The sequence below is a fragment of the Ornithodoros turicata genome, chromosome 6, assembly GCF_037126465.1.
Source record: "Ornithodoros turicata isolate Travis chromosome 6, ASM3712646v1, whole genome shotgun sequence".
NCBI lineage: Eukaryota > Metazoa > Arthropoda > Arachnida > Ixodida > Argasidae > Ornithodoros > Ornithodoros turicata.
The window spans coordinates 41,359,774-41,385,123 of NC_088206.1; the positions used below are offsets into that span (position 1 = coordinate 41,359,774).

General features: G+C 45.9%; 1 protein-coding gene and 1 long non-coding RNA gene across 9 annotated transcripts in view; both read right to left on the minus strand.

Moving 5' to 3' along the window:
* LOC135396573 (G patch domain-containing protein 2-like) overlaps window positions 1-25,350 on the minus strand; it is a 95,220-nt gene that overhangs the window by 47,218 nt on the left and 22,652 nt on the right. For all 8 annotated transcript variants that reach the window (XR_010423446.1, XM_064627620.1, XM_064627618.1 and 5 more), the window contains exons 4-7: window positions 11,801-12,006; window positions 5,155-5,231; window positions 4,146-4,315; window positions 3,216-3,260 (exon numbers count right to left, since the gene is read on the minus strand). Coding sequence is in view for 7 of the 8 variants with exons in the window: in XM_064627620.1 (XP_064483690.1) it covers window positions 3,216-3,260; window positions 4,146-4,315; window positions 5,155-5,231; window positions 11,801-12,006 (498 nt within the window). In the remaining variant the exon portion in view is untranslated. The remainder of the gene's footprint in view (window positions 1-3,215; window positions 3,261-4,145; window positions 4,316-5,154; window positions 5,232-11,800; window positions 12,007-25,350) is intronic.
* LOC135396574 (uncharacterized) lies at window positions 12,536-13,940 on the minus strand. The gene is made up of 2 exons (XR_010423447.1): window positions 13,510-13,940; window positions 12,536-12,949 (listed from the first exon to the last, which is right to left on the minus strand). It is a non-coding gene; the product is annotated as an uncharacterized LOC135396574 (long non-coding RNA).

A 25,350-nucleotide genomic window follows, 5' to 3' on the forward strand; every position in this document is an offset into this window, starting at 1 on the left:
CTGGGACGGCAGTCTGGACGAGGATTTGAGCAAACGCGCAGACCGTGGGTTCAAGAGGGGAACGAGACCAACGCAATTTCGGGGCACCAGGTAATTCTATGTCGTTCTTTAGGTCTTGAAAGTACGGCGTCATCATCGAGGAAAAAGTATGTAGAAATACAAGGGGAATAACGTCTAATCAAATGCTTCCACCAAAGATGTAACAAATGGAATTCAAATGTCACAGTATCCGTACCATGAGGATACCCTTTTCGAGATAATACTCACTCCAAAATGACAAAGCAATTCTTCATCTACTTTTGAAAAAATAAATAACAAATAAATATCTGTAGAGCTCCGACCAGAACCTGGGGAGTATTCGCCCATTTGGCCGAACGCCGTTTGATCGAAGGCGCTTGATCGAACGCCGCTTAGTCGAAAGCCGGTTGATCGACGCCGTTTTTTCTAAGGGAGTTAAAAGCTCGCAGTGTGTCCTTAGCACCTCTTTTTCTGTAACTTTTGACTAGAGCATACGGAGCAGTGTCCTCTGCTTTTTTTCAGCTAAAGAGGGTAGACCACTGGTTATTTGCAGACCTTTGTCATTCACGAACAGCACAGCTTTCTGGCTTTTTACTCTCTCCCACCCGAAAGAAAAATAAAATTGAATTAAATTGAATTGAATTGAATAGGACTATGCCGAAGTATCCCGCGAACCAGTAGAACACATATTGAAGAAAATGGCCTCAAGTTGGGAGCAGCCGATAGTCTGTTCTTCTTCTGGGCACCCTTTTCATTGTTGGCGATAAATTTAAAGTGAACGATCCGAAATGGGATAGTGATATGTGCGCGAAAGGCACTCTGTGAATGCTAAGAAGGAAATTTCGCCATAATATAAAATAAAGATATTGTATTAACAGCCATATAAAACATCAGTTCAACCTGGTTTAGAGTATGCATCTGCAGTCTGAGATACTTACACATCCACGCCATGAAAAAATTAATAAAATAAACAAAGGAATAAAAGAAAAATATATATAAAAAAAACAAAGTACAACGATCTGGTCCCCGGCTTATATCGTTTAGGTTTCGAAGGACTTCTTCGGCTACATGTATGTTGGAAGAACCAAATTTAGATTCACTTGCACATAGGCGCAAAGTAAATAAACTGAAGCACAACAAATAAGTAATGGTGATGTAGTAAATAGACTAAAACTGTTCTTTCTCCAAACCAATCGTCAGTTAACTACAAACATTAATAATACATTGTTAAAATTTGACCATGTTCGACGCGAATAAATTATTCAAAAGTATTTATTTATTTGTCAAAAATGTTGATTATTTCACAACTTACATCAATTATTATTTGACAAAGTGTTGGCGGACTAGGAGTGAAAGGCATGTATGCCATGTTTAGTCACTATCTGTCAGAGAGGAAAACATCAAGTTGTCGAACGGGATAGGGTGAACAACCCAGGCCATCGAATCGCCTTCTGGATGCGAAAAAGTGGATTAGGATGAGGAATGTGTTTATGGGCAAGCGGATTACACAGAGTAAAATATTCCCTGGGATAATAGCATTTAGAACTGAAGCTTTCTTTTGTTTTTTCTTCTTCTTTTCTGTTTCATCAACGATCCAAGCGAACCAATAAAAAAATCGATCAAACGACCGCTGCCGTTTCAATCAAACGGTGTTCGTTCAAATGGCTTTCGACCAAATGTCCCCCGTTCGATCAAACGTTTCACGACGGCATCTGTTTCGGTTTTCTTTCTGTCCTCAGTGACGCACTAAAGACGACGAGATGCTACGCTGACATCCTATTTGTCCTTGTATTATTGATGACTTCGATTAAAAGTGAACTGTTTTCACCTTTTGCATAGATTGACTTCGTGCGAATACACCTACTGCCGCAGTAACTGATACTGCACTTTATAATTGGAGATAAAAAAACAGATGATTATATTTGTCGTGTAATGACAAAATTTCTTCTAATTGTAATATTTGTTAGGAGCACAGCTGACAATACGGAATACACACAGATATCGAAATTTCCACGTATACTGTTGGGAGGTCAAGGCAAGAAACCTGGTACCGAAACTAGAACCTTACTCTGAAACGAGCTTCCGTTTTTTTTTTCTTTTTTTTTTTCTTTCTAAAACAGAACTCGCTAGGCTGTGACACATTCTCATTTTCTTATGGCGATGCTCACTAAACCATAGGGGCAATAAAGGTAACACGCTTTTTTTTTTAAATTCACGGACATTGATATACCTTGTAGGTGAGCACGGAACCTTTCTTTTTTCTCCCATAGCAGCTCGGACTTTCTTTTTTACACATCATGCTCTATCAGTATCATTCAACAAAGTTCGTGAAATTTCAGTTTGGCAGTCCGCGAAAGACCTCGCAGACGATTTAGTCAAAGGCGACTTCTTTGCAGGGGGGAAAACGACTGGCAAAATCTCAAAACACACGACGGGGCCAAGTTCTACTGGTTTTCACAGTTTTGTTTGTGTACTTGACGATCTAGGCCAGAAGAACACATTGTACTCCGTTGTGTGTACGGCAACGGGATTACCGACGGGGTATCGAAGATCACGAGGGAAAGGATAGGAAGAAAGGGGAAAAGAACATGAGGGAGAGTTGAAGGTGGATACACCACGTGGTGCACTTTCGTGAACTAATTCGGGGTGTCCGCCAATTCTGCTCATGCCCATGGCAGGCGCTTCTGGTAAAGAGCTATTGTCATCATTGGTTGATTCAACGGTTAATACAACGGGCAATCCAAACCGACAACCTTTTGGACCACATGGTGGTCTTGTTGCTTTTTGTGTTCCGGAAGCATGGCAAGCACTTGGAGAGTCGGAACAACTTTGGAGAAGCTCTGAGCTACGTTCCTGCTCTATGTAGACTTGGGATTTAGAAGTATCAGTGGTAACCCACAATGCAATATTTGTGGGCAAGTACTGTCAAACAGTGCGAGTTCGGCAAAACTCAAGCGATATTTTGCGATGAAAACATAAATAATTAAATAAATTATAATTAAACAACTAGATCAATTATAATTAAATAAATGTTTGCAGAAAACAAATAAATAGCTACTTCTATGATAGCTAGTTTGCCTGATCTACTTCTACACAGTTCCTTGAAGTCATTCTCTCAGGATCACAGGTTCCATCCAATCACATAGGTTAAGAACCACAGCTGTAGGCAATCCTATATAAATTGCTATAAAACGTACCGATTTTCCAAGCCTTCGTCTACCAGCGCGAAACTGACGTCCTTCCTGCAAATAAGAATGAAGTGATCATCCATAAGGATAATGTATAGGTGTTTACAAAATTTATATATGAAAGCCGTTACCTAGTACAGTGCAATCCCATTAATTCGAAATCACTTTAATCTAGAGGTGTGCGAATACTGACATTTTTGAATACGAATCAAATATGAATGTCACATCATGGGATAAAGGCTTGTTGTTAACTTGCGGCGATTAAGCCTAAGAAGCAAGCATGGTGACGGTTGTGTGGTGCTGATCCTTAGAAAAATGCCCCACAACATACACTTCAAAGAAGCTAATAAGGAATATACATTATTATAACATGTGCAATGGTTTATTCAAACATCGTTTGGCTGTCAGGCGGCCGCGCCAGCTCTATTTCGACTCTTGACTGCTTTTTAGTCCGAAGTCAGTCACTGGAGACTGGTGTGCACACACAGCAGTCATGCCTCTCAGGAAGCACAAGAGGTGTCACATTTCTACTGGGCACGAAAAGTGCTGTACAAACCATGTGAAAGTATTGCTAGTCTTCAAGCTTGGGCTAAATAAACAATGGGCATTTGTTGTTCGAAAGTCCATGATCTGTACAACGTTCTGCAGAAAATTTCTGATTTTTCTGAAATAATCCTAAAGTAACACGTGCTAGAAGACTATCTTTTTTCTTCCTTTTTTTTCTGGAGTAATAAGCTGTTTTAATGGAACTGCACACACCCCTGCACATGATTCGTTTATCAGGAAATTTGCTATCTGGGCGATAAAGGGTGGATATCAAAGTGTCCAGATAAGTCCAGATCCAGCATAGCACTACCATAGCAATTCAAATGCTACACTCCACTTCATTTATATCATCGTGGGTTAACAGTAGATTCAGTTGCAGTACTTTGACAATACCTTGCAAGCACGTTGTGCAGCATGTGACATGTGGGGCAGACTTCCTCTAAGTATAGCCGTCAAGCGAGCATCCATGTCACCCACAGACTCTTCCTCCCACCATGCTATAATGCCCGGAATGCCACATGCAGGACCTGTCTCATGGAAGAAGTCGCTCTGCTCGTCGTCCCCTACATTGTACATGTTCGTATTAGATGGCTAACATAGCATACTATACAGGGTGCGTCACGTAAGACTGACCTGAATTTTTATAAAAACCCTATGAGAGCGGCATAGATGCTGTTTTTGCAGTTGAGTTCTACGTCCAGGCGGACATCCACTCGAACAAAGTGTGCATCTACGAGATGACTAATTACCTAAAATTCATTAATTAACTTTTTAATTAGGGTATTTCGGGCAAAAGAGATGGCAGATTGAGGGACTATCCTAGTTGCAAGCCATTTCACGTTTAACAAATCCTGAAACCCGCACGTGTGTTAAAATATCCATCCCCGAATTTTGATATGCAAATGAGCTGAAACCGAAACCGCGGCGACTGGGAACGCAGGAAGTACAGCGCTCATTTCACGTCAGAAAGCCATATGATTTGGAGCGGTGAAGATAGGTGCCGCTCAGCCGGCCAGAAAAACCGTTTTCCGGTCCAGATAAACCTCCGTCGGCATGGGTGACTCGCTTCTCAGGCGCGCTTTTTCGGTTTCGGCTCATTTGCATACAACTCGGGGATGGATATTTTAGCGCACGTGTGTGTTTCAGGATTTTTTAAACGTGGAGTGGTGTTCAACGAGGATAGTCTCTCAATCTCAATCGCTTTTGCCCGAAATTCCTTAATTAAAAAATTAATTAATGAATTTCAGGTAATTAGTCATCTGGTAGTTACATACTCTCTTCCAGAGGATGTCTGCCTGGCCGTAGAGCTCAACTGCAAAAACATCTATGCTGCTCCCATAGTTTTTTTTATAAAAATTCTGGTCAGTCTAACATGACGCACCCTGTATAGGGAATAACTCACCTTCTCTGCCCTCATCATTGGTGTGTATACCTGCATCACTTTCACTACTGCTCAAACTGCTACTGCTGCTGCACTCACTGCATGAGAATCACTCATTGTATAACATTCCTTTATTTACAGTCATGATCAGAAGGGGCACAAGCATAAGGAATGTCGCTGAAAAATCTCCAACGCTTATGAACTACTGAAAAAGTCAAACCTTGCTAATATAGACATGTTTGTCTCCGACAAAGACTTTCCATAATGCTAATCATCTACATTTGACGAATATCACAAAAAATAAAAAAATATGTATGGAGGAAGGGCAGTTCCTTCAGTAATCTGTTGAAACTTTAACATAATTTGAACTGATGCTTGTGTCCCGTCAAAGTCGTCTGAATTTCAATGGGGGGAAGAAGTCTGCTAATTCGAACGCATGAACATATGCCAATTTATCTGAACACGATAGCTTGGTCTTGCCTTTATGCACTGTTCTGGAAGCATGGGGAAATTGCTGGTGCTTTGAGGACAGGTTTCCGTAATTATGTGTTAACTTCACTTAATTACTAATGAAAGCATTACTGATACAGAGGCAATATACTTGTGCAAAAGGAAAGAGGAGCACAAAGAACGAATTGTGGTCCACAAAGCACGTAAGACTCATTGCAATTGAAAGGCGTGGGTAACGGGGGTCCTCTTTGAAGTTTATGTACGAGGGCTGTTCAAGTCAAACAAATGGCTCGCGCTACTTCTTTTTCGTCATTTTCACACACGATTTTCACACGTCTTTTTTCTTTCACTCGTCTTTCACTTCTTTTTCGTCATTTTCACACGCGGTGAACGCGGCCTCCGCGTTCACCACGTGGTAGCCCAAAGTTTGTGCAGAACAGAAGACACGTGCTGGACAAGATGGCCGACAACGAGGTGAGCGCGCACATCGAACAGCGAATAGTCATGAAGTTTCTCGTGAATTAAGGCGTAAAGTAATCTGAAATTCACAGAAGACTTCAGGCTCAGTATGGTCACGATACACTTAGCCGCAGCAAAGCGTTTGAGTGGTGCAAACGGTTCAGAGACGGCCGTACATCAGTGCAGGACGATCCCGGCCGGGGCGGCTCAGAACCCAGTGTCAGAGTTCCTGAGAACATCTGACGTTTTTCAATAATAATAATAATAATTGGGTGTTTACGTCGCGAGACAACTGAGATCGGACGACGACGTTTTTCACGGAACACTGCTGTGATAAGGAAGTTTAACCTCACTCAAAGGTTCACAGTAATATGCAGCGTTGATGGTGTGACAATTGTGCAAGAAATCAATGTGCAAGATGCAGCACTGGTCCCAAAAAAAAACAGTTGCAAGCACCTTGAGTCTTGGCTTTGACAGGGGCTTTCGTTTTCAACCTCGTCACAGCCTTCCACAAATTCCTTATGCCAGGCAAACACATGCGGCCTTGACTGTGTTTGATTCCCGAACTGTGCAGAATTTCGGTCGGTTTTACACCCTCACGAGCGAGAAACTTTATAATAATACGTTGCACAATTGACGGATGTGCCTCTTTCTCAGACATCGTATGATGGACTACTGAGGAAATGTAACAAGACCGGTTGGCTTCTCACGTAACTGCTGACCTACCTAGCTAGCACGTGCACAAGCGGGAGCGTGCGCCAATTGACAGAACGCGTTCTACAACAGAAATCTTGTTTATATTTGATCCACCCTCGTATTTGGGGCCCTAATTTGGTAGAGCCCATCGAACAGGAAAGATTTCTGGTGATACAGTTTTTTCATGGGCTGTCATGCTGAATTGGAAGACAGGCCACCTCTGCAGGCAGTAGCAGCGTACAGGGTAAATGAAAATATGCCATCTCTCACACCCTTCCACAGAAACAAATGTTTGGTTAAGCACAGGAATCAATATACATGTATTCCCTGTAAGAAGAATGTTGTCTATAAGATTCCCCTTCCTTGCAGAGCTTGTTACGTGGGGCAGATGTCAAGATGTGTTGTGGACACATTAAGGGAGCATTATTGTGCAGCAATGACGCCAACTTGGTAATTGCAAAGCATGTAGCAAACTGTGCTGGGTATAAGCCTTTATTAGATAACACGGAATTCATGAACTATGTCAGTGACACAAGACAAAGAGCCATCCAGGAAGCAATGAAGATAGCAACAGCCCTGCGGTGTACATATCAGCATGCCATCCGTAAACCCTTTCGGTTATCAAGTTTCTTTCACATTTAAACAGTGCATGAAACATATTTGCTGATTCGAGTTCCGTTCGTGTGCCTTATATTGTTCCCAAAACTCAGGGATATGCGTCCGTCCCCAGTTGTAATAACAGTCGGCTTGCCTATTATTTGTTTCAGTATGGCTGAGCAATGTAACAGAAAAATTAGTGACACTCATAATCTAATGCTACAGTTGGTGACTCGTGAACTAATTTTGCCCTCATTAGGGTTCTATTGATCACGACAAACTCAGCACACACAACACAGTTTGCCAAAGACATACCGTATTACCGCGCAATTCCCAGCATGCCGGGTTTTGCAAGGTTGACCAGCTTTTACGATCTGCCCTTCTGGTCCGTCCCGGCATGCTGGATTAAACAAGGTCAACAACATTGCGAGCACCAAACATTTATTACCGGACATAGAGCTACAAATATCGACAGCCACTATACTCATTTACGTTTAGTCGTCAACAGAATCACAGCTGCCATCTGCTGGCCAGTCGAGTCTTCGTCGTCTTCGAGCGCTGCAGTGTCGCACAGACGCTGGTGCGGCACGCTGGCTTCCATGCCACCAACAAGTCCGCACTTCACAAAGGACTGTTTGATCACATCTTCGGAAATGCTTCTCCATGCTTCTTTAACCCAAAGTGTGACAGTAAGGTATGAAGCGGAACAGCGCTTTCAGGACATTGTGTACTCAACCTCGCCATCCCACAGCCACTCCATCCAGAGTTCTTTCATTGCTGTCTTCAATATTCTGTTCCATGTAACATCAGCGGGCTGCAGCAGAGGAGTCTTTCCGCCAGGAATAATGGACAAGGATGTATTGTAGTGTTGCTTGAAGCTCGATTTTGTCACAGCTTTCAGGTGCGACGGCGCACTGTCCAGTTACAAGAAATGAACGGGGCTTGAAAAAGGGACCTGGCCGGACACCCCACACTTTCTGCTTGCAACAGTTCACAAGTGTAGACATCATACTGCCTTTCATTGACACAGAAACGACAACATCTTCAGGGAAATCGACTTTTGGCACATTTTTTAGTCCCTTTAATATAATAATCGGTTTCAACTTCGTGCCACTGTGATAAGACAACAGTATACCTTATCTTCTCTTTCCCGGTGGTTTTGCATATGACATGCTTGATACTGTTGAAGTTGTAGGTCTTATCGTGTGGCAAATCAGACCACATCGGCATTTCGTCCCTGTTACCGATATTTACCATTTATTTTATTTCCATGTTACCCCAAGTTCTATCTCGCTGATAGCTGAATTGTGGTAGCTATAAAAGGACTGGCACAGCCTATTAGCATTTTCTGGCACCTTTTGCCCCACACTGGTGACTGTCCTGTTCACCATGCTGCATCTGTGTACAAAACGTGCCAACCACCCGTTGCTGGCTAACCAGCCGAGGGAACGTCGCATATTTTTAGTCTGTGAAAACAGGCGCAATTACGAAAACTTGTTTTTTATTCCGTGTTTTAGTGCCGCAAAGCAACTGTGGCCATGAGCGGCATAGACGTGGACAGATAAAGAGAGGACAGCAGGAAGGAGTGGAGGACAGGGGGGTTAGTACGCGTCCTGGGCAGACTTCAAGGGGAACTGTGCCGACATTCGTCTGGAAAGTCTTCAGAAAACCCAGGGAAAACCTTAGCAGCACAGCTGGTGGTAGGATTCGAACCCACCACCTACCAGTCCCCAGCACGACTTTGTCTACCACCAACGAGCGGGACGCCTTAAGCGCTTCCGTTGCTCCGTTGGCTACGAATTTTGTCACTGTCCACTCCTACCCAGGCTCGTAGCAAAGACTGGTCGAGGCAGCGGCAGTGACAGTGTGGGGTGGTTGTACATGGACGCTTGGTGTGTATACCATTTACATGTTTCATCTTTGAGCACAGGCGTTGTTTCCTAATCAGTGTGCTGTGTTTATACGTTGTGCTATCCACTAAGCCAAGCAGCGGAGCAGAGCGCTGCTGGGGCGACGCAGGCTGATTCAGCATGGAACTCCCCTCGCCTGTACGTCCCAGTTTCACAGGTTTCCTTCTAGCATACTCCTTAAGATTTCTATGCCTGCTACCAAATTCCCAAAACCGGTTACAATACGGGTCAGTTAGAACTCCTTGATGACGTGGCGGGAATAGGACACTCTTCCTGCTGACCTTTTTGTGGCTGCCATTGAATCATGCATAATCCGTGGGGCATTGTACTATTGAGTGTGGTATTTCCCAGCATGCTGGAAAATACAAGTTTCCCCAGCATGCTGGTCAACCTCTGTTTATTCTGGCATGCTGGGAAATGCGCAGTAATACAGTACATTTTATCATGTGCATAACACTGATGTAACAAACATTAGGGGTGTTCAACAATTTTAATGTGTCGAAAGAAGAATTAGACAAGCCAGCTGGTGTGGCATATAGACTGAGGTTTCATACCTTGAGTTCAACTGTTGTTCGTTTAGTCCTCCTCAAACTCAAGGTATGAACCTTCAGTTAATGTGTCATTGGTAAGATCAGATTTTCTGCTGTGGCAAATTCAAAATTCCACGGCACAGACTTGTAAATTACGCGACTTTCCGTGGCCAGGAGTCAACAGCGGTTTGAAACAGGGAAACACTTTTTCTTAGATAATGTGTAAATCAAAAATATTTTATAAACTTAGATTCAAAGCACTGTTGTGGCTCAGCATTACATGATATCTTGCGTTCTCCTCTGACAGCGAATGACGTTTGTCGCCTACAGTCATTTTACACTTGCTGAAAGATCTTTGAGCATTTACAGAGTTTACAGGAATTTATAAATACTCGATCGCAGTAGACGCTAAATTCGGAGCAAGCACCCTTATTCCCTTTCAAAACCCAGTTACCGTATTTACTCACATAAGGTGTGCACCTTCTCTTAAAAAAAAAAGTCTGAAAAATTAGGGTGAGCAAATTGCGCGGGAACGTTCGTTACGATATTCAAATGATCCAAAATTTCAAAATTTTAATATGCTGGTCATATAGGCTCTCGATAGAGCCAATATTGACGTTATCACTGCATTGCGCAAACGCAATAGAAGTACCCAAATACCATGCAACCACTGACGATCGGGAGGCAAAATATCGGCCCACAACCGCTCATATACGGGTAAGATACGTCAAGACGCTGCTGGAAGATGCCACTAGTTGCACTTGACAACCAAAAGCATGCTATGTTCACAAACTTTGTCATTTTGTGCTGTAAGGTTTGTCATAGCGTGTTTGTCCAGGATTTCTTTCCCCGTTTTGTAGTTCGAGTGATGTACAGGTCGTCCATCACGTCAGTGGGCCGCCACCTGAAAGTGTGCGCAAATCAAACAAAAGCACAACAATAATTTCGGTAGCACCGACGGCGTTGTGAAAAGGTGCATGTGCCAGATATCTGCACGTGAAAACACGGGTGCGCAAATTACGTGATTTTTTGTTTTCTTCTCATTTTTAGTGCTAAACCAGGGGTGTGCAAATTATGAATTGGCGCAAAATATGCGAGTAAATACGTCGAAGGGTCACGCATACCTTGGAGCAGTTGGAAGCGTGTGCTGCACGCTCTTTTATCTGACGCTCGTTTGCGTGAGCGTGCAATACTTTTCCTGCGACCATGCACGTCGTAGTAACCGTCCACACCGCCCATTGCGTTCTTCGACCCAATCTGATTTCCACGAAATTTCGAGCATAATAAGGGACTCCGCGAAATTCTGTGCCGCACGAAGGATATCGCGGTGGATTCCGTGAAATTTTGCAGAATTGCGGAAAACCCTGGTCCTTAGTCATGGGGCGCATTAAGTAGCAACTCTTGCACTCCAATGGGTGTGACTCTGTCGACCCCACAAGTAGCCGTCACTGAGCCGAAGAGATGGGGTGGAAGTGAGGTGACGTAGTTCCACCAGCTCACAGACATGTTTTGGCCCATAGATGCTTGCCCTGTGCTGCGCGGCGATATCTCGAATGACCTGCACAAATTTGCAACGATGAATAATGCACTAGTCAATCCACGTTGGGGAAACTTACCATTGCTGATCACCTCTGTTAGTAAAGTCCGTCGGCACTTGGTGTGCTTCAATACAATATTCGTTGAACTCATCATCGTTCAGAAGGTGGATAATTTGAGCAGGTGCAAGCGCCATTTCAGAAAGCAATGACCCTGCCTTTTGCAAAATCAATTTATTGAATGCTCTGCTTCTAAAAATCGCGTACCTGCAGTGTCTGTAAAGTACCCCGAAGCGGAAATAGGTGTGAGCAGAGACTGGACCCTCATTAAGCAGGCAAGGATTTGGAGCGTCAGGATGGGGTCCAAAATTTTCACTCGAGTTACAAGAACCATAAGTGTGCTTGGCTGTTTAGTGGATGGCATGATGACTCTCTTGACTCTGAGGTCACTACTTAACACGCACATTGCTGAAGGTGAAACAGTACTCACCCGTGTGGTTTTACAGGCCCTTGACATACTTCAAGTTCCATATCGTCACAACACTCAGAGCGTCGATGCACTCTACCTAATGACTCGAGGCTGCGCTCCCGGATGCTGCGTTTGCGTTTGCCGCATAAAGTGGTTCCTGGTGCTGCTGAGTCAAGCCCTCTTTCAGGTTTCACTGAGGATGCCGTCTTTGAACGCCTCGCACCTTCCTGCGTACAAGAAGAAACTGCATGACACCCAAAAAGCATTGACAGTGCAATGATGGCAGAGTGTAACACAGCATGATATCTGACTGTTTTGCCACTGTGCATTTTGCCACACTGATATTTTGCGCTGCTGCGGAGCTGAACTCGAACCGAACCAATATGGCCGAACCTGAACCCCAACCGTCCTGAAAAAAATAGCGGTTCTGATCCCTGGTTTACAGTGCAAGGACAAGGTAGCTGTATTGTCAACGAGTTTAGAAAATAGATAAATAAATAAATTATCCATCGCGGAGGCATACCCTGACACGCGTTCATCCGTTCATCCGCGGTGTCCCAATTTTGGAGATATTTTGAAACTTTATATTTTTAGTGATATCTTCAGCGATTTATTTTTAATGGAAGATTTAGGAAATATTTTTAACTGTTTTATAAGTGGGTTATATATATATATATATATATACTTGGTGAATGGGGTTCGGACGACCGCGAACATATGTAGCTGAAATGAAAATTGAAACACAGACTACGAAGGTACGGGAAGTAAGAAAAAGGGATAATTTATTTACATTTAAGATACTTGGAATGCTAAAAGGGTTGTCGACGTTTCGACAGTGGCACTGTCTTCGTCAGGACTAAAGATGCGTAGCTGATTACACATTTCTTAAATAGGTTTGCTACATGACGTCATAATTGGTACGGGCACGCCACTGGCGTTTGTCAGTGAGTCAGATTCGGGAATATTCCAGAAGGTCAAGTCCGGGTGGTGATGTCATTCGCCGTAGGTCACTGTCCGCTTTCGGGAAAATTCCGGGCAGGGTGAGTGCTGCTTCGAACTTTGCTGGCGGTCGTCAATGGGTCACGTTCGAGAATGTTGACTTGTGAGGTTCAAGTGTGATGTCATCGTCCTTGGGGGAGTGGCTTTGTCCAGGTTGGGCCACCCATCCAGCTGAAAAGGAATTGGAAAAAAGTGCCTTACCTACGAGGGTAGACTTCTAATTGTTGATAGCATGCCGGGGTCTTCGTTAATGGTCGATTGGAATTTGTAGATTAGGTAGGATTCGCGCTGCTCTCGGGAGCGGTCAGAGCTGAAGTTTGACTGGAGAATAAAGATTGATACGTCGTTAATAGAATGTCCTGGCTGCTTGAAATGGCGGGAAGCCGGAAGATTAGGTTTTTTGGTGACATCCGATCGGTGGTTGTTGAATCTGACTCTGAAAGAAGTTTTTGTCTGACCCACATATTGTGCTTGACATGCGTTACATTGGATTGCATAGATGACGTTCGAGGAATTGCAATCTAGGTCCGCAATGATCTTGGCGGTAAAATTAGAGTTTGTACTTTTGACTTCCTGCGTGGTCTGCATTAGTTTGCAAATCTGACAACGTCGGCCATTACATGGGTGACAACTGTTGGAAAAAGCCGACAACCGACGCACCTTTAAGGAGCATGCGCAGTAGTGCATGCGCTCACGCACACATTCGTTCCTTTCTCATTAAACCTGCTTACTTCATCCTGAACAGTCGCTAGTCTGTCAGTCTCCAATTACAACAGGTTATGGGCCCAGCACAGCTGTGGATTTCACTGTGTGACTAAGAAGTCAGCGTGGAGGACTTTCGGGACAGCCGAATGGATGCTTCCCTGATGGTAACGGCACGAGATCCCAGGTGTTGAGCTGATGCAGCGAGTCACCAAACGCAGTGACGCCGACCCCTGCCTGTATTCTCAAAGGATTGACGAGAAGCTCTTGTATGTTCTCCTATATGTGGACGACATGCTGATTTGTCATCCAGCTAATTCGGTCATTACCGACACCTGGAAAAGATTAAACAAGCACTTCGAATTGAAGGATCTTGGCTCCGTCAGTCATTACCTAGGGATTGAAATCGAGAGACCACGTGATGATTGCTTTCTCCTTCATCAGCGCAATAAAATCACCACACTATTGGCAAAGCACCGGCTTGATGACGCCAAGGGGAGCGCCATTCCCATAAATACAGACTACCCGAAGCTCTTGGGTGATCAGCTGCTACCAGATAACGACCACTATCGTCAAGCGGTCGGAGAGCTGCTATACCTGAGCACGACAACACGCCCGGACATAGCCTGCGCCGTGGGTTACCTTTGCCGGCGTGTTAGCCACCCACGTCACTGTGACTGGACTGCAGTCAAGAAGGTATTTCGATACCTTAAGCAAACCGTCGATTACAAGTTGCGGCTCTCAGGGGAGTTGAAAGCAAGGCTTGTCTGTTACGCAGATGCCGACTGGGCAGGAGACATCACCGACAGGAAGTCAACCAGTGGGTACTTTGTAACGCTGGGGACTAGTCCTGTGTCTTGGTCCAGCAAGAAACAGACTTCGGTAGCTCTTTCCTCCACGGAAGCAGAATACGTGTCGGCCGCACACGCTTCACAGGAGGTGCTGTGGCTTCGACAGCTGCTAACTGACTTCGGTTATAGGGACGTAGAGCCGACCTGTATGTATGAAGACAACCAAGGCTGCGTCAAGCTCTCGATCAGTGAGGGCGTCAGCGCACGGACCAAGCACATCGACGTGCGGCACCACCACCTGAGAGACTTAGTTGAGAAAAAGGTTGTCAAACTCCAGTACTGTGAAACTAGCGACATGGTCGCGGACATCTTTACCAAACCTCTTCCGAAACCACGGTTCGAGGGGCTCAGGGACCGTATGAGCGTCGTTAAGGGCTGATTGTCGAGAGGGGGTGTTGGAAAAAGCCGACAACCGACGCACCTTTAAGGAGCATGCGCAGTAGTGCATGCGCTCACGCACACATTCGTTCCTTTCTCATTAAACCTGCTTACTTCATCCTGAACAGTCGCTAGTCTGTCAGTCTCCAATTACAACAACAACCAATCGAAGGGTTTATCGTACTGTTTACTTTAGAGCAGACCAAGTTATCCTGCAGATTACGTGTACGTCTGTAAGCGACACGTGGTGGTTCGGGAAAAATTTCCTTAGTGCGTTCGGACTGGAGGAGGATACTATGGTGGCGATTAAGTATGCTGTTAATGTTTGGGATATTTCCGGTGAATGTTACAGTTAAGTTTACCGAATTGGTTTTCGAGTTATTTTTCTTTTTTTCGAACAAGCTAATGCGATCTACTTTGCGAGCCCTGTTGAGAGCATCTTGCACCAGGTTCAGTGGATATTGACGATCAACGAAAGTTTGTTGCAACTGTTCTAAATTTTTTTCCAGATCGCCATCATTTGAGCATATTTTCCTGTATCTAAGGGCTTGACTATAGGGGATGGCCAGTTTCGTGTGCCGCGGATGGCAGCTTTGAAATGATAAGTATTGTTGAGAATCGGTTGGCTTACGGAGTTGGCTCGCGTCGTGATCCTACATTGTGGGACCAACGACATGCCGCTCGCAGACCCTGGACTGGCCATCTCCCACTACCGCCAGCTGCCAGACAAGATCTGCGCCCGGACCGGCCAGCGTTCGCGTCGTGATCCTACATTGTGGGACCAACGACATGCCGCTCGCAGACCCCGGACTGGCCATCTCCCACTACCGCCAGCTGCTAGACAAGATCCGCGCCCGGACCGGCCAGCGTTCGCGTCGTGATCCTACATTGTGGGACCAACGACATGCCGCTCGCAGACCCCGGACTGGCCATCTCCCACTACCGCCAGCTGCTAGACAAGATCCGCGCCTGGACCGGCCAGCGTTCGCGTCGTGATCCTACATTATGGGACCAACGACATGCCGCTCGCAGACCCCGGACTGGCCATCTCCCACTACCGCCAGCTGCTAGACAAGATCCGCGCCCGGACCGGCCAGCGTTCGCGTCGTGATCCTACATTGTGGGACCAACGACATGCCGCTCGCAGACCCCGGACTGGCCATCTCCCACTACCGCCAGCTGCTAGACAAGATCCGCGCCCGGACCGGCCAGCGTTCGCGTCGTGATCCTACATTGTGGGACCAACGACATGCCGCTCGCAGACCCCGGACTGGCCATCTCCCGCTACTGCCAGCTGCTAGACAAGATCCGCGCCCGGACCGGCCAGCGTTCGCGTCGTGATCCTACATTGTGGGACCAACGACATGCCGCTCGCAGACCCCGGACTGGCCATCTCCCGCTACCGCCAGCTGCTAGACAAGATCCGCGCCCGGACCGGCCAGCGTTCGCGTCGTGATCCTACATTGTGGGACCAACGACATGCCGCTCGCAGACCCCGGACTGGCCATCTCCCACTACCGCCAGCTGCTAGACAAGATCCGCGCCCGGACCGGCCAGCGTTCGCGTCGTGATCCTACATTGTGGGACCAACGACATGCCGCTCGCAGACCCCGGACTGGCCATCTCCCACTACCGCCAACTGCTAGACAAGATCCGCGCCCGGACCGGCCAGCGTTCGCGTCGTGATCCTACATTGTGGGACCAACGACATGCCGCTCGCAGACCCCGGACTGGCCATCTCCCACTACCGCCAGCTGCTAGACAAGATCCGCGCCCGGACCGGCCAGCGTTCGCGTCGTGATCCTACATTGTGGGACCAACGACATGCCGCTCGCAGACCCCGGACTGGCCATCTCCCACTACCGCCAGCTGCTAGACAAGATCCGCGCCCGGACCGGCCAGCGTTCGCGTCGTGATCCTACATTATGGGACCAACGACATGCCGCTCGCAGACCCCGGACTGGCCATCTCCCACTACCGCCAGCTGCTAGACAAGAACCGCGCCCGGACCGGCCAGCGTTCGCGTCGTGATCCTACATTATGGGACCAACGACATGCCGCTCGCAGACCCCGGACTGGCCATCTCCCACTACCGCCAGCTGCTAGACAAGATCCGCGCCCGGACCGGCCAGCGTTCGCGTCGTGATCCTACATTGTGGGACCAACGACATGCCGCTCGCAGACCCCGGACTGGCCATCTCCCACTACCGCCAGCTGCTAGACAAGATCCGCGCCCGGACCGGCCAGCGTTCGCGTCGTGATCCTACATTGTGGGACCAACGACATGCCGCTCGCAGACCCCGGACTGGCCATCTCCCGCTACTGCCAGCTGCTAGACAAGATCCGCGCCCGGACCGGCCAGCGTTCGCGTCGTGATCCTACATTGTGGGACCAACGACATGCCGCTCGCAGACCCCGGACTGGCCATCTCCCGCTACCGCCAGCTGCTAGACAAGATCCGCGCCCGGACCGGCCAGCGTTCGCGTCGTGATCCTACATTGTGGGACCAACGACATGCCGCTCGCAGACCCCGGACTGGCCATCTCCCACTACCGCCAGCTGCTAGACAAGATCCGCGCCCGGACCGGCCAGCGTTCGCGTCGTGATCCTACATTGTGGGACCAACGACATGCCGCTCGCAGACCCCGGACTGGCCATCTCCCACTACCGCCAGCTGCTAGACAAGATCCGCGCCCGGAGAGGCATCGAAATAGCCGTATGTACACTGGTTCTTCCCCGATCCTATAACAGACGGCGCCCTTTCCTTGACAGACGCAGAGAATACCAGTGTAACCCAAGGGCCTTCGCCTTCAACAAGCAGCTGGTCCAACTGTGCCGCGGTTCCCAGGACCTCTTCTACCTGGATCACGGCTTCTACCGACGACGTCCCACCCAGGTCCTCGCGGCGGATGGCCTTCACCCGAACTTCGAAGGAGTGCGGATGATGTGCCGCCACCTCCAGGACCTGATACCCCACCTACTTCGACGATTGCCACCGCGCCGAGCCGAAACCCCGACCATCCTCGATCCAGTGTGGCCCACCCCTCAGGAGGCAGCAATCTTGGAACGAAGACAGCCCGTACAGACATCGAGGCCCCGAAGAGAGGACTGACTAGCCGCCGGTGAGCGTACTTTTTCCAATATTGACACCGAGCTATCTCCCAGTGCCAAAGCCTTCCTCAAAATCCGCAATTTAACTGAGAAATGTATCCGATATAACTCCCACCGTGCCGCATTACAAGTCTATAAGGACCATGGCAAAATTCCAAGAGGACTCGCCATAAAACTCAAACCTACCCTCCCTATAAAAGACAACCTTCAAAACAAGTGGGACGAAATCCTTGCCAATGCCTCATCCGCCTTAATAGATGTCCTCATATCCCACTGTGATGAATCCACTAAGGAAATATCTCCGGAAAGGAAACCATCCGCGAAAATGTCACCCTTAGCGATGCACACAAGTCCGAATTGCTGCAATTTACAACAGACAAAGAGATCGAAGTACGTAATACCAAACGTAAAAAACTCGCTAGGGACCAGATAGACCCAGACCTTCTGTGTGAATGTGATATCCAACTTAAATCAAGCAGTACTGTAAATACTCCCTCATTAAATTCCCAAAGTGAAGCCCAAGATAGCACTCGTGATAATCAAAATTCCTCAATTCACAACATCACCACCAGCACTGCATCACAGAGCGTCGTTAATTTGTCGTCTCACTCACTCACAGACTCCGAAGTCTCGCTGCTTAGCCGGGGCCTTTCATTCTGCCCTAACAATAATAAGGCAAACGAATATCAACTTCATCTCGATTTAGACAACTTCGCTCGACGAATGCGCCTTAAAGAGTACTTTTATGATAAACAGGATCAAACCCCCAATCATTTTAGGCCACCGTCCGATTTTACACCGGAACCGAATCGCCAGAAAGCCCTAGATATCTACATAAAGGCAGTGCAGAAAGATATTATAACAGCATACAATTCTTCTTCTCGCAAACCCAAATCGAATCTTACCCCAGCGGAGCATCGTAGTCTTTCCGATCTCAAACAATCGAAGGACATAATAATCAAAAGAGCAGATAAAGGTGGTGCAATTGTTGTAATGGATATGCAAAATTACATCGATGAGGGACTCCGACAATTGGCTTGTGCTACTTTTTACAAGCCACTGGACGGTGATCGTACGGAACAAATTGTTACTGACATCACCAAAAATTTAAAGACACTAAAGGCAACAAACAAAATCGATTCGGCATTATATGATTACCTTCTCCCACGTAACGCAAAACCAGGCAGGTTCTACATGCTCCCGAAAATTCACAAACCGGGAAATCCCGGACGCCCAATCGTTTCTTGTAATGGAACAGCCACAGAAAATCTCTCTAGCTTTGTAGACTATCTCCTTAAAGACATACCCCCACAACTCCCTTCGTATATTAAGGACACTAATCACTTCCTCCAAGTACTAAACCAATGTCAGCCACCTGCTTCTAGTCTCCTAGTTACGCTAGACGTGTTATCCTTATACACCAATATCCCACACGAAGACGGGATCACCGCAGCAGAAACGGCTATTTCAAAGTACTCCGATTCCCCTTGTGATTCGACTGTTCTATCTGCTCTACTGAAACTGATCCTGAGGAACAATAACTTCGAATTTAATGGCAGACAATATCTACAAATCAGCGGCACAGCTATGGGCACTAAGATGGCACCCAGTTACGCAAATATATTCATGGGCAGTTTGGAAGAAAATTTCTTGAGCCAGTGCGAGCTAAGACCTACTCTCTACAAACGTTACCTGGACGACATATTTATGATCTGGCCACACTCGGAAGACAGCCTGTTAGATTTTATACGCAACTTCAACAACTTCCATCCCTCCATTAACTTCACTCATTCTTATTCAGCCACCATTGTTAACTTCCTAGATGTTCAGGTTAAATTCACTAATGGTGGTTTAACAACTGATCTGTTCCGTAAGCCAACCGATTCTCAACAATACTTATCATTTCAAAGCTGCCATCCGCGGCACACGAAACTGGCCATCCCCTATAGTCAAGCCCTTAGATACAGGAAAATATGCTCAAATGATGGCGATCTGGAAAAAAATTTAGAACAGCTGCAACAAACTTTCGTTGATCGTCAATATCCACTGAACCTGGTGCAAGATGCTCTCAACAGGGCTCGCAAAGTAGATCGCATTAGCTTGTTCGAAAAAAAGAAAAATAACTCGAAAACCAATTCGGTAAACTTAACTGTAACATTCACCGGAAATATCCCAAACATTAACAGCATACTTAATCGCCACCATAGTATCCTCCTCCAGTCCGAACGCACTAAGGAAATTTTTCCCGAACCACCACGTGTCGCTTACAGACGTACACGTAATCTGCAGGATAACTTGGTCTGCTCTAAAGTAAACAGTACGATAAACCCTTCGATTGGTTGTCACCCATGTAATGGCCGACGTTGTCAGATTTGCAAACTAATGCAGACCACGCAGGAAGTCAAAAGTACAAACTCTAATTTTACCGCCAAGATCATTGCGGACCTAGATTGCAATTCCTCGAACGTCATCTATGCAATCCAATGTAACGCATGTCAAGCACAATATGTGGGTCAGACAAAAACTTCTTTCAGAGTCAGATTCAACAACCACCGATCGGATGTCACCAAAAAACCTAATCTTCCGGTTTCCCGCCATTTCAAGCAGCCAGGACATTCTATTAACGATGTATCAATCTTTATTCTCCAGTCAAACTTCAGCTCTGACCGCTCCCGAGAGCAGCGCGAATCCTACCTAATCTACAAATTCCAATCGACCATTAACGAAGACCCCGGCATGCTATCAACAATTAGAAGTCTAACCTCGTAGGTAAGGCACTTTTTTCCAATTCCTTTTCAGCTGGATGGGTGGCCCAACCTGGACAAAGCCACTCCCCAAGGACGATGACATCACACTTGAACCTCACAAGTCAACATTCTCGAACGTGACCCATTGACGACCGCCAGCAAAGTTCGAAGCAGCACTCACCCTGCCCGGAATTTTCCCGAAAGCGGACAGTGACCTACGGCGAATGACATCACCACCCGGACTTGACCTTCTGGAATATTCCCGAATCTGACTCACTGACAAACGCCAGTGGCGTGCCCGTACCGATTATGACGTCATGTAGCAAACCTATTTAAGAAATGTGTAATCAGCGACGCATCTTTAGTCCTGACGAAGACAGTGCCACTGTCGAAACGTCGACAACCCTTTTAGCATTCCAAGTATCTTAAATGTAAATAAATTATCCCTTTTTCTTACTTCCCGTACCTTCGTAGTCTGTGTTTCAATTTTCATTTCAGCTATATATATATATATATATATATATATATATATATAACCAATGTCGACTGTCGAAACGTCAACCCCTTGCCCATTTTACTTTTTAACGTCTCCCTCCCTATGTAATAAACCAGTGTTTGTAGCTTCCCTAAAATCTGTTTCCGCATCTGTTTTTTCACTTTTTACATACAGTCAAACCTCGCTTTACGAACACCCATCGTTTCTCAGAAAATCGTTCGTAAATCGAGGTATTCGTAAATCGAGGTCCGAGGAGTGCAGTGCACAAATACCTCACAAAAACACGGGAAATTGATTTGAATAAGTTTTATTTTTGAAAATACTGCGTAAGTGTGCTTTGCACCATACTTTCTGCAGGGTCTATCCTGTTTAGAAGAGATGACAGAAGTCTGACACTTGACTCATCCACCCGGTCCTCAAAGTACCGTATCGCGCGCGGATGAGACTGTTTCCAACGGCAAATATTACGCTTGTCACCGGCTCTCAGGACTGAACGCCTTCTCTTGGAACGGCAAGATGTTTCCATCTCGGAGACCTGGTCCAAACTCACAACCGTTCGGCTGTAAACGCCCGAATTATTATTTCAGGAACTGGTGAATCATGTTTGTGGAACGTAGCGACGTTGGGACATTGTATGTTTGACCTTGGCAGCATGTACTGAGGAACTTTCATTATCCTCCGGTCCATTGGCCTGTCCTCTGTACGTTCATAACGCCCGTTCGTATATCGAGGTCAGAATGGCTTGGCTACTTTGGGTCCGTTCCCTAATAATCCGTTCATAGTTCGGATATCGAGGGTTCGTAAAACGAGGTCAAAATACAGGGAAAAAGTTTGGTTCCCTGCGGAGCCGTTCGTAAGTCGAGGGAATTCGTATATCGAGGGTTCATAAAACGAGGTCCGACTGTATATATATATAGCTAAAAATAGCAAATGCTCTTTGGCTGCACGTTGAACATATGTTTATAAGTCCCAAACATCGCCACACCAGCATTGGACAGCTGTTTCGGCCTTATTGGGCCTTCATCAGCAATGCGTAGGTGGGCGACGTTTGAGCGAGTGGCGTCGGAAGGTCACGTTTCAACAGTGCAGTTTCAAATGACTTTGCAGCATTATTGTCGTCTTAGTTGGCACTTTTAACATGTGGTCACACTGCCCCAGAGTTGGAGAAACTATATCAAAATATTGGCACGTCCTACTCCTCGATTATCGCAACCATGATCCTATTTTTTTTTAAATTGGGTGTTAGCGCCGCGAAGCAACTGTGGCTATGAGCGACGTACAGATGTGGACAGACGGAGAGAGGATAGCAGGAAGGAGTGGGGGACAGGGGGTTAGTATGCGTCCTGGGCCGACTTCAGGGGGAACTATGCAGACATTCGTCTGGAAAGTCTTCGGAAAACCCAGGGAAAACCTTAGCAGCACAGCTGGTGGTAGGATTTGAACCCACCACCTACCAGTCTCCAGCAGGGATTGAAGTGGATACCTCTCGCAATCTGCAAAATTAGACTGAAAGACTAAACACTTAAGAGGCCATACCAGTCGGGCAGCAACTCTGATTCACAATTTTCCCGATTCTAGATGGCGCCACGCTCGCCGTCCTTATCACGCCGTTCGCCTCAGACTCCGAAATCCCCATTGTGCACGGTTGAGGTCGCGAGTTTAAGGCGGCACGCTCCCCTGCGTTGTTTGTCGAGAGGTAAAGTGTCGGACTTTGATACAAAAGGTCCGCAGTTCGATTCAAGACATTCACGTCTTTTTGCTTGTCTCCTATTGCTATATGAGTAGTTTGTTATTTTTATTTTGTTGTTATCTATTTATGATGTAATTATTGTTTCACAAGTCACTGGTGTCCGTACTGACTGATTATGGAATTTTAGTTGCTCTTTGTATTGTTGTACTAGTGCATACTTACTGTATGCCGACGTACAAGTGTGATCGGATAGTATGGATGGTAATATGGGCAATACACACACAGATGGTATTATAAACGAATGTTGCCAACACTGAGTCTGAGCACTAGTAGATTGCCAATTAAGAAATCAGGAAATGGCCACGGAGAGGTTACTTCATATGCTAGCAAAGCTCGCCCGAGATGCCGGCATCTCGGAGGCTCTCAACTGGATGTACCAGCGGCTGTAAATTAGGCTGCACACAGCGCATACAATGCCAGTCCGGAAAATCTAGTGCTCGAAACAGTTTTTTTTTTTTCTGCACCCACTTACACGCAATTTACCTTGATAATACCTCTATTATTCATGCAAAAATGACATTTTGGTATGTATATTTCTGGTAAGTAAGTATTATCAAATATCTGAATTCATTTTCAAGGCGTTGGTGCAAAATACTTTTCGAAATTTCCGTCGCAAAATAGACTGCTTGTTATTACCCGGAAACTTCAGTAACATATTTGAAAGACTCCTTTCACCCCTGTTTTCCCTTCTTTTTCTTTCACATTACACCAGCCCAGAAAAATGATGTCAGTTGACAATCCCCGGTGACAGGGGACTTCTTTCATCTTAGCTTGGTGTGCTAGTTTGCCAAATCGTACAAAGGAGGTGAAGGGTGATAAAGGCTTCAGGTCAACACACAAGAAACCAACCAAGGAAGCCAACGGAAACCAACGGAAACCAACGAAAAGGTCGAGCGGCGAGGCCTCGCAGCGGAAGTCGCGATATTCCTAACAGAGACTGTTCTTTTTTTTTTTCTTGGATGCCAAGAAAAACGATTCGACAAAAAATAAAAGGACACAGAGTATAGGAAAAAGTGCACTTCGCCCTCCTTATCATGTGGGACAAAAAAATATATGCTTTTTTTTCTTTTTTTAGAAGAACTCCTGAAGCGTAAATTTTTTCCTCCAGACTTCTTTGTGTTGGATGCTGAGGTCTGAGTTAATTCAATCCAAACTTGAAAATGTGGAATTCGGTCGTGGAAAAAGCTGAAGAACTGAACACCATGTGAGCCAAATTCATGTGTATTTTAGGCGAATCACTATTCTTGTAGGTCAACACAGACACAGATGGAATTACAAAATGGGGGTTTCCAGAGATGAATTTGAGCACTAGTTGCCAACTGAAGGAATGATCACGGAGCAGTCATTCAATCAAAGTCATATAATCAAAGCTCGCCCGAGAGGCTGGATTTCCGTCTTCGGAAAAAATGTCCCCAGGACTAACAGTCCCCAGAAAAAAATGTCCCCAGGAGAAATCGTCTCCGCAAGAAGACGATTTCCTCAAGAAGAGTATCTCTTCTCCGAAGAGTCTCCGCAAGAAGAGTATCAGGAAGGGTAGTTTTCGTCAAACGCCGCTATAGCATAGCGTAGCGGGCGTGCCCAACTGTGGGTAGGGCTGTACGCCGAAATAAATCTTTTAAAATAAAACATTAAAAAATCCACAACAAAACAGTCACGGAAGCTAGCAACATCTGTGCAACAGGAACTTTCATTTTGTAGCGAGGGAGGGCAGCCGAGGCCATTTCGTCCGGGGACATTTTGTCCGGATCCCTTGTAAAACCTGTGTCTGACCAACAGTAGAGAAGTACTAGCATCCCGCGAACAATATCGTTAGCGAACTAATGCAGCAAATTATATCCATTTTATGTTGCTCGTTGAATGGAATGTAAATTTAATTAGTATTCATTAACACATGAAAAAAAAAAACTCCATGTCTCCCAATTTCAACAAATCCGCAAAGCGAATGATAACACTCGGTCGGCTGTGATGTGCTTCTTCGGCTATATAGATTACAGTTCATAGTTGCATCTATATTTCAAGGGGTTTTAGTGCACAATTACCCGCATTTTACCCAGCACACACTTTCTTTTCGTAGTAAACATGATGCAGATTATTGTTTTTGTTTTTTTTTATCTTCTCTGGGTAGTCTATTTCCGAGCACCAAATGCTATGCATTCCAGTTATTTGATTTGTAACACAAGAGCCACAACTTTTTCATAATCTGCACCATCCCATTCAGTGGTCATTCACTGGGGTGTCCACCCTGTCTCTCTTTGGCCTTTCCATTTTCAGCCTTCTGACAGTTCGGCGTTATGATTTTTCGGTCTTTTGGCTTTTGGCCTTCTGATAATTCGGTGTTATGAGCTTTCGGCCTTTTGGCTTTCGTCCTTCTGATAGTTCGGCGTTATGATTTTCGGCCTTTTGATAGGCTCAATACTTACACTCAATCAGTCTAAATCGAGAGCTATTCAAAAAAAGAAAAAAGGAGAAGAAGGAAGTTCCTAAACCTTCTTGAACTCAGTCTTTACGTATAAATGAACAAGACAAAAAGAAATGAA